At 47.0% G+C, this 14,678-nt stretch overlaps 1 protein-coding gene across 1 annotated transcript in view; it reads right to left on the minus strand.

Annotated features, from left to right (window-relative positions):
* Positions 1 to 14,678, minus strand: part of LOC137371060 (amyloid beta precursor protein binding family B member 1-like) — an 87,559-nt gene that overhangs the window by 3,416 nt on the left and 69,465 nt on the right. Inside the window, exons 13-15 of the mRNA XM_068032959.1 lie at positions 1,984 to 2,099; positions 1,363 to 1,539; positions 5 to 91 (exon numbers count right to left, since the gene is read on the minus strand). Coding sequence (XP_067889060.1) covers positions 5 to 91; positions 1,363 to 1,539; positions 1,984 to 2,099 — 380 coding nt within the window. The remainder of the gene's footprint in view (positions 1 to 4; positions 92 to 1,362; positions 1,540 to 1,983; positions 2,100 to 14,678) is intronic.

Raw genomic sequence — 14,678 nt, forward strand, 5'->3', positions numbered from 1 at the left:
TGACTCTCCTGGCAACGGAGTCTGCGCACGGGACAGTCAGCGAGTTCCCAAGTCCTGGGGGCCGTGCGTCCAAACACTTCTGATATCGCAGCTGGCAAACAAGGAGAACACAAGATCGATGAAAGATCCGATTCTACAAGACGGTTCATCGAGCCCCACACACCAGGGCAGGTGGAGCATCTTAACCAGACACTGCCCCCCCCGCCCTATCCCCTCCTCCGCCCCCCCGCCCTATCCCCTCCTCTGCCCCCCTCTCCCTATCCCCTCCCCACACACCCCCTCCCTATCCCCTCCCCACACACCCCCGCCCTATCCCCTCCCCACACACCCCCGCCCTATCCCCTCCTCCGCCCCCTCTCCCTATCCCCTCCTCCGCCCCCCTCTCCCTATCCCCTCCTCCGCCCCCCTCTCCCTATCCCCTCCCCACACACCCCCTCCCTATCCCCTCCCCATCCCCTCCCCACACACCCCCGCCCTATCCCCTCCCCACACACCCCCGCCCTATCCCCTCCTCCGCCCCCTCTCCCTATCCCCTCCTCCGCCCCCCTCTCCCTATCCCCTCCTCCGCCCCCCTCTCCCTATCCCCTCCCCCGCCCCCCTCTCCCTATCCCCTCCCCACACCCCCCTCTCCCTATCCCCTCCCCACACCCCCCTCGCCCTATCCCCTCCCCACACCCCCCTCGCCTATCCCCTCCCCACACCCCTCGCCCTATCCCCTCCCCACACCCCCCTCGCCTATCCCCTCCCCACACACCCCCTCCCTATCCCCTCCCCATCCCCTCCCCACACACCCCCGCCCTATCCCCTCCCCACACACCCCCGCCCTATCCCCTCCTCCGCCCCCTCTCCCTATCCCCTCCTCCGCCCCCCTCTCCCTATCCCCTCCTCCGCCCCCTCTCCCTATCCCCTCCTCCGCCCCCCTCTCCCTATCCCCTCCTCCGCCCCCCTCTCCCTATCCCCTCCTCCGCCCCCCTCTCCCTATCCCCTCCCCACACCCCCCTCTCCCTATCCCCTCCCCACACCCCCCTCTCCCTATCCCCTCCCCACACCCCCCTCTCCCTATCCCCTCCCCACACCCCCCTCGCCTATCCCCTCCCCACACCCCTCGCCCTATCCCCTCCCCACACCCCCCTCACCCTATCCCCTCCCCACACCCCCTTCTCCCTATCCCCTCCCCCCACCCCCCACAGCTCTTCCTCCTCTGTCCGCACTGCCCTCCCCTCCATTGCCTTCCCCTCCCCCGCCCTTCCACAGCCTCTGCTCCTCCTCTGCCTTCCCCCCTCCCCTGTGTTTCCCCATCCGCCCCACTGCCCTCCCTACACCACACCCCCTTCTCCAGCGCTCCCCAAAGACTCCTCTCACCATGCAGGCTGCCTGCACAGCCTCCGATAGGCCAGCAGCATTGGGCTCACACCAGAACATGTGACAGTCAAACTGGTCCGGACCAGCCGCCATTATGAAGGCAAAGGAATGGACATCACGGCCTACACCCATAAAGGAAAGAAAACGCACCCGGCATTCTGATAGAACCTCTTCACTCTGAGAATCAAACAGCAAAACAGCACGTTAATGGAGGGAGAGAAATGGGGAACCACTGGAGGGTCAACAGACTGAGCAGAGAGTGCAGACACGGGCTGTCGGAGGGGAGTGAATGGGTGGGTAGAGTCAGTGATGGGGGAATGGGCACGGGCTGTGGGAGGCCCTTGTAAGAATGGCCAATTCTCATCATGCTTCCCCAGTAAGTTCCAAATTGTAAGACAGAGACATCAATCGGTGCGCAGATATTTGAGAGAGAGAGAGACTGGGAGCCCAGTGATGGTTCTGATGATGGAGACTCCTCAGTGTTTAGGTGGTTTGGTACGTTTTCATTTGAGTTCACCTCCGCCCCCATGTTTATCTGTGCTTTTGAATAAGGACATGTTCCTGTGAAATGCTGTAACTCCCTCATCAGGTGATTGCAGCCCCTTTCACTGACCCCCTCACCTCCTCACTGATGATAGTAAGAGTTGCTGAAGCCACATTGACGATGACTGGTGTCCAGCTCTGTTTGCTGCTGCTCAGGATCGTGTTCTCCAGCGCGCTGTTTATCACGTCCATACCTGGGGAATCAAAGCAGAGTGGTGAGGAGTCTCCGAGCAGGTGCACAGGAACATTCAGCCCCTTGAGTCTGTTCCTACATTCAGTGAGATCATGACTGATCTGCAACCTAACTCCATATATCCCTTTATACCTTTGGCGAACAAAAATCTATCAATCTCAGATTTAAAATGAACAATTGATTGAGCATCAATTGGCATTTGCAGAACACGAGAGCACAGGAAATAGTAGGAGGTGGTGGCCATTCGGCCCCTTGAGCCTGTCCTACCATTCAGTGAGAATATGACCAATCTTCTACCTCAACTCCATTTTCCTGCATTATCCCTCAATTTCCTGAGCACCCAAAAATCTATCAATCTCAGTCTTGAACATACTCGGTGACTGAGGCTCCGCAGCCCTCTGGGGGAGAGAATTCCCAAGATACACAACCCACTGAGCGAAGAAATTTCTCACCTCAGTCCTAAATGATCAGCCCCTTATTCTGAGACTGCCCCATGTTCTAGATTCCCCAGCTAGGGGAAACACCCTCCCAGCATCTACCCCGTCAAACCGTCTCAGAACTTTATGTTTCAATGAGTTCACCTCTCATTCTTCTGAAATCCAGGGAAGACAGGCTCAAATTATTCAGTCTCTCGTCATCAGACAACCCTCTCATCCCAGGAACAAATCTACTGAACCTTCACTGTACCACCTCCAAGGTGAGTATATCCTTCCTTAGATATGGAAATGAATGCTGCGCACAGTACTCCAGGTGTGGGCTCACCAAAGCCCTATACAATTGCAGCAAGACTTCCTTATTCTTGTACTCCAATCTCCTTGCAATAGAGGCTTCCAAATGCTTGCTGTACCAGCATGTTAACTGTGTACTTCTCGTTCGAGGACATCCAGATCTCTCTGAACATCACATTTAATAACGTTTGCATTATTTAAAAATATTTTGCTTTTCCGTTCTTATGACCAAAGTGAATAACCTCACATTTCCCCACATTATAGTCCATGGGGCGGCACAGTGGCGCAGTGGTTAGCACCGCAGCCTCACAGCTCCAGGGACCCGGGTTCAATTCTGGGTACTGCCTGTGCGGAGTTTGCAAGTTCTCCCTGTGTCTGCGTGGGTTTTCGCCGGGTGCTCCGGTTTCCTCCCACAGCCAAAGACTTGCAGGCAATAGGTAATTTAGCCATTGTAAATTGCCCCTAGTGTAGGCAGGTGGTAGGGAATATGGGATTACTGTAGGATTAGTATAAATGGGTGGTTCTTGGTCGGCACAGACTCGGTGGGCTGAAGGGCCTGTTTCAGTGCTGTATCTCTAAATAAAAAAATAAAATTTAAAAAAATCTGCCACTTTGTTGCCCGCTCGCTTAACCTGTCTATAGCCCTTTGCAAACTCTGCATCCTACTCACAGCTTACATTCCCACCTAGCTTCGTAGCATCAGCAAACTTTGATACATTACTCTCCATCTCTTCATCTAAGTTATTGATATAGATGGTAAAAAGCTGACTCCACTAGTCACAGTCTACCAACCTGAAAATGACCAGTTTATCCCTACTTTCTGTTTCCTATCCTTTAACCAATCCTCTATCCATGCTAATATATTATCCCCAACTCCATGTACCCTTATCTTGAGTATTAACCTTTTGTGTGCACCTTATCGAATGCTTTGGCTTCAGCCAAGGAAGCTACACCACTCCAAGATGAAAGGTCATCTTCGGATCAACACTTGCCGAACCACTGACCCAGAAAAGACCCTGGAGTTCCTCAACATCCTTGATCAAGCTCTTTTGGACAACAGTGCCCAAGGCCCGAGTGCGGAATCAAAATGGGATCATCTCCACATCACCATCTATAACGCTGCACTCACTGTATATGGGAATAGAGATGGGAGGAATGCTGACTGGTTTGAGGTTTATGGGACTGAAATGGAGCCAGTGACTGTAACTAAGAGGAAAGCCCTCCTGAGCAACAAGCAAGTTCCCAGCAACCAAAATCTAGATGCTCTCAGAGCTGCCAGAAACAAGCCTCCGCAGACTGCTCGGCACTGCACCAATCAATACCGGTTAAAACTCTGCAACAGCATACAATCTGCTGCTGAATCCGGGGATGCTAGAGGGAAGTATGAAGGAATTAAGAAAGCAACGGGCCCAACCATAACTAAATCAGCTCCCTCTAGACAAAGACAGGAGTGATAATCACTGAACCTAGCAAGTAGATAGAAAGGTGAGTGGAGCATTACCTCGAACTCTACGCAACAGGAGAACGTTGTCGCTGAAGTAGCTCTGAGCACTATTCCAGACTTCGCTGTCATGGAGGAGCTGGACAGTGAGCACACCATAGTAGAGCTCAACAAGGTCATTGACCGTCTTGCCAGTGGTAAAGTGCCAGGAAATGACGGTATGCCAACTGGAAAACCGTCACTGCTGCAGCATCTCCATGAATTTATGTCTCTGTTAGAAGGAAAGATCTGTGCCTCAAGACATGCATGATGCAAACATTGTCACCTTGTACAACAATAAGGGCAATCACAGTGACTGCAGCAATTACCGAGCCATCTCCATGCTCAATATTGTGGGGAAGGTCTTTGCTCACGTTACTCTGACCAGATTGCTGACCCTGGTGTCATGCCTCTATCCAGAGTCTCAGTGCAGCTTCAGAGCTGGCAGATCGACAGTCAACATAAATTTCTCACTTCGGCAGTTCCAGGAGAAGTACTGCAACCAGCGCAGACCGCTCTACATTGCCTTTATAGACTTCACCAAGGACTTTAAACTCGTTAGCAGAAATGAGCTCTTCAAACTGCTGTGGGAAATAGCCTGCATTCCTGAACTCTTGGGTGTCATCTCTTCTTTCCACGAGAACATGCACAGTTCCGTCAATTACAATGGAGCAACATCAGATGCTTTCAAGATCAGCAGCGGGGTAAAGCAGGGCTGTGTCCTGGCACCAACTCTCTTTGGCATATTCTGCTCCATGCTGTTATTGCACGCTTTCGGCAACTCGTATGGGGGCATCCACCTACATGCCAGAGCTGTCGCCAAGCTGTTCAACTTGGCAAGACTGCACACCAAGACCAAAGTATGTAAAGTCCTAGTCCATGAGTTGCTGTTGCTGATGATGCTGCGCTGACATCCCATAATGAAGTTCACTTACAGCAGCTTGTAGATTGGTTCTCCCTGGCCTGCAAGGAGTTTGGACTGACAATCAGTGTCAGGAAGATCAAAGTTATGGGCCAGGATGCAGAGACTCCACCTTCCATCAACCTCACTTTGAAGATCATCGACAGCTTCACATACCCTGGATCAACAATCACCGGCAATCTGTCCCTTGATGCTGAAATCAGCACCAGGATTGTCAATGCTGCAGCTGTCATTGTCAAAGTTGAGAAGACGAGTGTGGACCAACAGCAAACTGACCGAAAATACAAAGCTCCACGTGTACCAGGCTTGTGTTCTCAGCACCCTCCTTTATAGTGGAGAAGCATCAACAACTTATACAAGGCAAGAAAAGCAGCTGAACAGCTTCCACCTCCACTGCCTCAGATGGATATTGAGCATCTCCTGGCAGGACGGAGTGCCAAATACAGAAGTACACCAGCGTGTAGGGATCCCCAGCATGTTTGCCCTCGAGTCAGCGGTGACGCCATTGGCTGCATCATGTGTGCTGAATGGATGATGGCCGCATCCCCGAAGACATGTTCGAAGGCGAGCTTGCTATTGGTACGAAATCAACAGGTCGCCCACATCTGTGATACAAGGATGTCTGCAAGCGAGACCTCAAGTAGACCAGGATTGGAGTCAATGCATGGGAGGTCCTTGCTGCTGACCAGAGATCCTGGAGGATGGCAGTCAGGAAGCGGGTGGAAAAAGCAGAAGACAAAAGAAACGACCAGATGGTGGAAAAGAGAGCCTGGTGGAAGGAAAAACATCAGTCGACCTCAGGCCAAGGATATTCATCTGTGCCAGCTGTGGAAGGGATTGCTACTCACAAGTTGGCCTCTACCGCTACAACAGGTGATGTTGAACTCAGAAGTGACATACACCCCGGGCACAGTCCATCGTCTCCCTAGACGGACAGATGCCTACTATTACAAATATTTTGTGTGGCACCTTATCAAATGTCTTTTGGAAATCCAAATATACTACATCTACTAGTTCCCCTTTATCTACCTTGCTAGTTACATCTTCTAAAACTAAAATTTGTCAGACACAATTTCCCTTTCATAAAAGCATGTTGACTCTGCTTAATCATATTTTAAATTTCTAAGTTCCTTGTTTACACTTTAATAATAGATTCCAGCATTTTCTCTCCTTTCTTGAATATCAGTGTGACATTTGCGAACTTCCAATCCACTGGGACTGTTCTAGAATCTAGGGAATTTAGGAAAATCATAACTAGCGCATCCACTATCTCTGCAGCTCCCTCTTTTAGGGCCCTAGGATGTAGACCATCAGGTCCTGGGGATTTGTTGGCTTTCAGTCCCATTAATTTTTCCAGTACTTTTTCTTTACTGATGTTAATTATTTGAAAGTCCTCACTCTGACTGGATTCTTGGCTCCCGGCTATTTTTGGTATGTTTATTTTGTGCCTGTGAAGACAGATAAAATATTTGTTCAATGGCTCTGCCATTTCCTCATTTCCTATGATAATTTCTCCTGTCTCAGTCTTTATGGGGCCAACGTTTAACTTAGCTTCTCTCCTTTTTATATATTTGTAAAAGCTCTTACAATCTGTTTTTATATTCCTGGCTAGTCTACTCTCATTTTATTTTTTCCCTTATCAACTTTTTGCTCTCACTTTACTGGTTTCTAAAACACTCCCAATCCTCAGGCTTATTCTTTGCAACATTATAAGCCTCTTCTTGTAATCTAATACTATCTTTAACATCTTTAGTTAGCCACGGATGAATCTTCCAAATTTCTACCAACCTTTGTGTGTAGAAGTGATCCGACCCTCTTTTTCCTAATGAAATTGTAAAAGTTTTCCGTGTTGATTTTGGTGTCCCTGCAAGTTTCCATTTCATATTCTCTTGCTTTCTGTTTTATCATCCTTTGTTATTCTTTGTATCTTTCCCATTCGCTGGGTTCTCTGCTGATTTGCATTTTTGTTTGCTTTTTCTTTTTAGTTTTTATGTTGCCTCTTCCCTCTTCAGTTGTTCCTGGCTGTCTTTTTTGACAAGTAGAGCTCTCGCCCCCTTAGGGTAGAAACTGGTTCTGTACCACATCCTTCCGAAAATGTGGTCCCCAGAATTGAATGAAATACTCCAGTTGAGGCCGAACCAGTGTTTTATAAAGGTTTCTCATAATCTCCTTGCTTTTGAGCTCCATGCCTCTATTTATAAAACCCAGCATCCCATATCCCTTTGTAACCACTTTCTCAACCTGTCCTGTCACCACCAATGATTTTTTACTCCAAGGTCATTCTGCTCCTGCATCCCCTTTAGAACTGTACCCTTTATTTTACGTTATCTTTCCTGGTTCTTCCAACCAAAATGTATCACTTCACACTTCTCTAAATCAAATTTCATCTGCCACTTGTCCACCCATTTCACCAGCGTGTCTATATGCTCCTGAAGTTTATCAGTATCCTCCTCCCAGTCCACAATACTTCCAAGTTTTGTGTCATCTGCAATTTTTGAAACAGTGCCCTGTATACACAAGTAAGTCTAGGTCATTAATGTAGAATCACAATAGAATCTTTACAAAAGGCAGCCATTCAAACCATCGTCTCTCTGCTGACCCTCCTAAGGACCAATTCACGTACTGCCACTCCCCCGCCATCTCCCCACATCCCAGCACATTCCTCCCTTTCAGATATTTAGAATATTGAGAAAATATAGAAAAATTTATTGCACAGGAGGCTATTCTGCCCATCATGTCTGCGCCTACTGAAAAATGAACCACCCAGCCTAATCCCATTTCCCAGCACTTGGTCCGTATCCCTGGAGATAATTGAATTTCAGGTGCATCTGCAGCCACCTTTTATATGAATCGAGGGTTTCTGCCTCCACCACCTTTTCAGGCACTGAGTTCCAGACTCCTACCACCCTCGGAGTGAAAAAGCTTTCCTCATCTCCCCTCTAATCCTTCTACTAATCACTTTAAATCTATGCTCCTTAGTCACTGACGTCTCTGCTAAGGGAAATAGGTCCTTCCCATCCACTCTATCCAGGCCCCTAAAATTTTGTACATCTCAATCGGATCTCCCCTCAGCCTCCTCTGATCCAAAGAGAACAACCTCAGCCTATCCAATCTTTACTCATAGCTGCATTTTTCCAGTCCTGGCAACATCCTCGTAAATCTCCTCTGTACCCTCTCTAGTGCAATTACATCCTTTCTGTAATTAAGTGACCAGAACTGCACACAGTACTCAAGTTGTGGCCGAACTAATGTTTGATAGAGTTCCAGCATAACCTCCCTGTTCATATTCTATGCCTCGGCTAACAAATGAAAGGATTGCATATGCCTTCTTAACAACCTTATCGACCTGTCCTGCTACCGTCAGGGATCTGTGGACATTCACTCCAAGGCCCCTTACTTCCTCTACACCTCTCAGTTCTCTCATTTATTGTGTATTTCTTTGCCTTGCTTGACTTCCCCAAATGCATCACCTCACACTTTTCTGGGTTGAATTCCATTTGCCACTTTTCTGCCCAAATGATCAGTCCATTGATATCTTCCTGCAGTCTATAGTTTCCCTCCTCACTATCAACCGTGCAGCCAATTTTTACATAGGAACATATGAATTAGGAGGAGGAGTAGGCCACTCGGCCCTTCGAGCCTGCTCCACCATTCAATAAGTTCATGGCTGAACTGATTATTTCCACATTTCCACCTACCCCCGATAACCTTCCACCCCCTCGCTCATCAAGAATCTATCTACCTCTGCCTTAAAAATATTCAAAGACTCTGCTTCCACTGCCTTTTGATGAAGAAAATTCCAAAGACTCACGACCCTCAGAGAAAAAAATTCTCCTCATCTCTGTCTTAAATGGGCGACTCCTTATTTTTAAACGGTTCTAAATTCTCCCACAAAGGGAAACATCCTTTCCACATCCACCCTGTCAAGACCCCTCAGGATCTTATATGTTTCAATCAAGTCGCCTCTTACTCTTCTAAACGCCAGTGGATACAAGCCTAGCCTGTCCAATCTTCCCTCGTAAGACAGCCCAACCATTCCAGGTATTAGTCTAGTAAACCTTCTCAGTACTGCCTCCCACGCATTTATATCCTTCCTTAAATAAGGAGACCAGTACTGTACACAGTACTCCAGTTGTGGTCACACCAATGCCCTGTATAACTGCAGCATAACCCCCCTACTTTTGTATTCAGTTCCCCACGCAATAAATGATAACATTCTATTAATTTTCCTAATTATTTGCTGTACTTCTTATGATCCCTGCAGTAGGACACCCAGATCCCTCTGCATCTCAGAGCTCTGGAATCTCTCACCATTTAGATAATATGCTTCTTTTTTTACTCTTCCTGCCAAAGTGGACAATTTCCCACATTATACTCCATTTGCCAGGTCTTTGCCCACTCACTTAACCTATCTATGTCACTTTGTAACCTCCTTATGTCCTCTTCATAAGTTACTTTCCTACCTATCTTTGTGTCATCAGCAAATTTAGCAACAATACCTTCGGTCCCTTCAGCTAAGTCATTTATATAAATTGTAAAAAGTTGAGACCCCCAGCACAGATCCCTGAGGCACACCACTCGTTACATCTTGCCAACCAGAAAATGACCCATTTATGCCTACTCTCTGTTTCCTGTTAGCTAACCAATCTTCTATCCATGCCAATATGTTACCCCCTACACCATGAGCTTTTATTTTCTGCAATAACCTTTGATGTGGCACCTTATCAAATGCCTTCTGGAAATCTAAGTACAATACATCCACTAGTTCCTCTTTATCCACAGCACATGTAACTCCCTCAAAGAACTCCAATAAATTGGTTAAACACGATTTCCCTTTCACAAAACCATATTGATTCTGCCTGATTACGCTGAATTTTTCTAAATGCCCTGCTAGAACATCTTTAATAATAACTTCGAACATTTTCCCTAAGACAGATGTTAAGCTAACTGGCCTGTAGTTTCCTGCTTTCTGTCTCCTTCCTTTTTTGAATAAAGAAAATTAGGAAATTTTTGCAATTTTCCAATCTAACGGAACCTTCCCTGAATCTAGGGAATTTTGGAAAATTAAAACTAATGCATCAACTATCTCACTAGCCACTTCTTTTAACACCCGAGGATGAAGTCCATCAGGACCTGGGGACTTGTCAGCCCGCAGCTCCAACAATTTGTTCAGTACCACTTCCCTGGTGATTGTAATTTTCTTGCGTTCCTCGCTCCCTTCCAATTCCTGACTTACAGCTAATACTGGAATGTTACTTGTATCCTCAATAGTGAAGACCGATGCAAAATATCTGTTCAATTCATCTGCCATCTCCTTTTTATCCATTATTAATTCCCCAGACTCACTCTTTATAGGATCAATGCTCACTTTGTTAACTCTTTTCTTTTTTAAATATCTATAGAAACTCTTACTATCTGTCTTTATATTTCTAGCTAGCTTTCTCTCGTACTCTAATATTACCTTCCTTATCAATCTTTTAGTCATTCTTTGCTATTTTTTATATTTTGTCTAATTTTCTGACCTGCCTCCCATCTTTGCACAATTATAGGCTTTTTCTTTAAGTTTGATACTATCTTCAACTGTTTTAGTTAACCACGGCTGGTGGGTCCCACCCTTGGAATTTTTCTTTCTCGTTGAAATATATCTATTCTGTGCATTCTGAAATATCCCCTTAATTGTCTGCCACTGCATCTCTATTGACCTATCCCTTAACCTGATTTGCCAGTTCACGTTAGCTAGCTCTGCTTTCATGCCCTCATAATTGCCCTTATTTAAGTTTAAAATCCTATTCTTGGACCCACTCTTCTCTCCCTCAAACTGAATGTAAAATTCAATCATATTATGATTGCTGCTACCCAGGGGTGCCTTAACTATGAGGTCATTCATTAATCCTGTCTCATGGCACAATATCAGGTCTAGTATAGCCTGCTCTCTGGTTGGCTCCAGAACATATCGTTCCAAGAAATTATCCCGAAAACATTCCATGTACTCCTCATCTAGGCTAGCTCTGCCCATCTGATTTGGTGTCATCTACAAACTTCTTTATCATGCCCTCGACATTTAAGTCCAAATCATTGATATATACCACAAAAAGCAGGGGACCCAGTACTGAGCCCTGCAGAACCCCACTGAAACAGCCCTCCAGTTGCAAAACCACCGGTCAACAATTACCCTTTGTTCAAAAACAAGAAATGCTGGATTCACTCAGCAGGTCTGGCAGCATCTGTGGAAAGAGAAGCAGAGTTAACGTTTCGGGTCAGTGACCCTTCTTCGGAACACCCTTTGTTTCCTGCCACCAAGCCAATTTTGTATCCAGCTTGCCATGTGGGACTTTGTCAAAAGCCTTGCTAAAATCCATGTAGACTACATCAATTACACTACCCTCATCAATCCTTCTTGTTCCCTCCTCAAAAAATTCAATCAAGTTGGTCAGACACGACCTTCCCTTAACAAATCTATGCTGACTATCCTTGATTACGTCTTGCCTTTCTAAGTGACAGTTAATGCTGTCTCGTAGAATTGATTCCAATAATTTGCCCACTACTGAGGTTAGACTGACTGGCCTGTAATTATTCAGTCTATCCTTCGCTCCCTTTATAAATAAATGTACAATGTTCGCAGTTCTCCAATTCACCGGCACCACACCTGTATCCAGTGAAAACTGGAAAATGATGGTCAGATCCTCTGCTATTTCCTCTCTTGCTTCTTTTAACAGCCTGGGGTACATTTCATCCGGCCCAGGTGATTTATCCACTTTCAAGGATGCTAATCCCATTAATACTTCCTCTCTCCCTATGTTTATCACATCCAATACTTCACACCCCTCTTAACTACAATGCCTTCCAACATCCTCCTCTTTTGTGAAGACAGATGCAAAATATTGATTACGAACCATACCAACATCTTCCGCCCCTACACATAGGTTATCTTTTTGTTTTTTTATGGGACCTGCTCTCTCCTTAGGTATCCCCTTACTCTTAATGTATTGATAAAACATCTTTGGGTTCACTCTGATTTTGCTTGCCAATATTCTTTCATGCCCTCTCTTTGCTTTCCCAATTTTCTTTTTGATTTCACCCCTCCACTTTCTATACTCCTCTCGGCTTTCTGTAGTATTGAGTTCTCTGTGTCTGACATAAGCTTTCCTTTTCTGCCTCATCCTACCCTGAAAGCTCCTTGACATCCATGGGGCCGTCCCACCCTTTTTTTGTGTGAACAGGTTTACTCTGAACCCTTTGAATCTGCCCTTTGAATGCCTCACACTGTTCTGACACTGATTTACCTTTAAGTAGCTGCTTCCAGCCCCATTTTGCTAAATCACTAGTTCCGAAGAAGAGTCACTGACCCAAAACGTTAACTCTGCTTCTCTTTCCACAGATGCTGCCAGACCTGTTCAGTGGTTCCAGCATTTCTTGTTTTTATTGCTAAATCACTCCTCAGCTTCGTAAGATTGGCCTTACCCTAATTTAGAAACACAGAAAAGTAGGAGCAGGAGTACGCCATTCGGCCCTTTGAGCCTGCACCGCCTTTATTTTTATTCATCCATGGGATGTGGGCGTCACTGGCCAGGCCAGCATTTATTGCCCATCCCTAATTGCTCTTGAGAAGGTGGTGGTGAGCTGCCTTCTTGAACCGCTGCAGTCCATGTGGGGTATGTACACCCACAGTGCTGTTAGGAAGGGAGTTCCAGGATTTTGTCCCAGCGACAGTGAAGGAACGGCGAAATAGTTCCAAGTCAGGATAGTGTGTGACTTGGAGGGGAACTTGCAGGTGGTGGTGTTCCCATGCATTTGCTGCCCTTGTCCTTCTAGTTGGTAGAGGTCGTGCGTTTGGAAGGTGCTGTCTAAGGAGTCTTGGTGCGTTTCTGCAGTGCATCTTGTAGATGGTTCACACTGATGTCACTGTGCATCGGTGGTGGAGGGAGTGAATGTTGGTAGATGGGGTGCCAATCAAGCAGGCTGCTTTGTTCTGCATAGTGTCGACCTTCTTGAGTGTTGTTGGAGCTGCACCCATCCAGGCAAGTGGAGAGTATTCCATCACACTCCTGACTTGTGCCTTGTAGATGGTGGACAGGCTTTGGGGAGTCAGGAGGTTAGTTACCCGCTGCAGGATTCCTAGCCTCTGACCTGCTCTTGCCACGGTATTTATATGGCTACTCCAGTTCAGTTTCTGGTCAATGGTAGCCCCCAGGATGTTGATAGTGGGGGATTCAGCGATGGTAATGCCATTGAATGTCAAGGGGAGATGGTTAGATTGTCTCTTGTTGGAGATGGTCATTGCCTGGCACTTGTGTGGTGTGAATGTTACTTGCCACTTATCAGCCCAAGCCTGGATATTGTCCAGGTCTTGCTGTATTTCTACACGGACTGCTTCAGTATCTGAGGAGTCACGAAAGGTGCTGAACATTGTGCAATCATCAGCGAACATCCCCACTTCTGACCTTATGATTGAAGGAAGGTCATTGATGAAGCAGCTGAAGATGATTGGGCCTAGGACACTACCCTGAGCAACACCTGCAGTAATGTCCTGGGACTGAGATGATTGACCTCCAACAATCACAACCATCTTCCTTTGCGCTAGTTATGACTCCAACCAGTGGAGAGTTTTCCCCCTGATTGCCATTGACTCCAGTTTTGCTAGGGCTCCTTGATGCCAGACTCGGTCAAATGCTGCCTTGATGTCAAGGACAGTCACTCTCACCTCACCTCTTGAGTTCAGCTCTTTTGTCCATGTTTGGACCAAGGCCGTAATGATGTCAGGAGCTGAGTGGCCCTGGCAGAACCCAAATTGAGCGTCACTGAGCAGGTTATTGCTAAGCAAGTGCTGCTTGATAGCACTGTTGACAACCCCTTCCATCACTTTACTGATGATTGAGAGTAGACTGACGGGGCAGTAATTGGCCAGGTTGGACTTGTCCTGCATTTTGTGTACAGGACATACCTTGGCAATTTTCTCCATTGCTGGGTAGATGCCAGTGTTGTAGCTGCACTGGAACAGCTCGGCTAGGGGAGCACAGGTCTTCAGTACTATTGCCAGAATATTGTCAGGGCCCATAGCCTTTGCAGTATCCAGTGCCTTCAGTTGTTTCTTGATATCATGCGGAGTGAATCTAATTGGCTGAAGTCTGGCATCAGTGATGCTGGGGACTTCAGGAGGAGGCCAAGATGGATCATCAACTCGGCACTGCTGGCTGAAGATTGTTGCAAATGCTTCAGCCTTATCTTTCGCACTGATGTGCTGGGCTCCCCCATCATTGAGGATGGGGATATTTGTGGAGCCACCTCCTCCAGTTAGTTGTTTAATTGTCCACCACCATTTACGGCTTGATGTGGCAGGAATGCAGAGCTTAGATCTGATCCGTTGGTTATGGGATCGCTTAGCTCTATCGCATGCTGCTTACACAGTTTGGCACGCAGATAATCCTGTGTTGTAGCTTCACCATTTTGAGG

The sequence above is a fragment of the Heterodontus francisci genome, chromosome 6 (assembly GCF_036365525.1).
Source record: "Heterodontus francisci isolate sHetFra1 chromosome 6, sHetFra1.hap1, whole genome shotgun sequence".
In the NCBI taxonomy this organism is placed as follows: Eukaryota; Metazoa; Chordata; class Chondrichthyes; order Heterodontiformes; family Heterodontidae; genus Heterodontus; species Heterodontus francisci.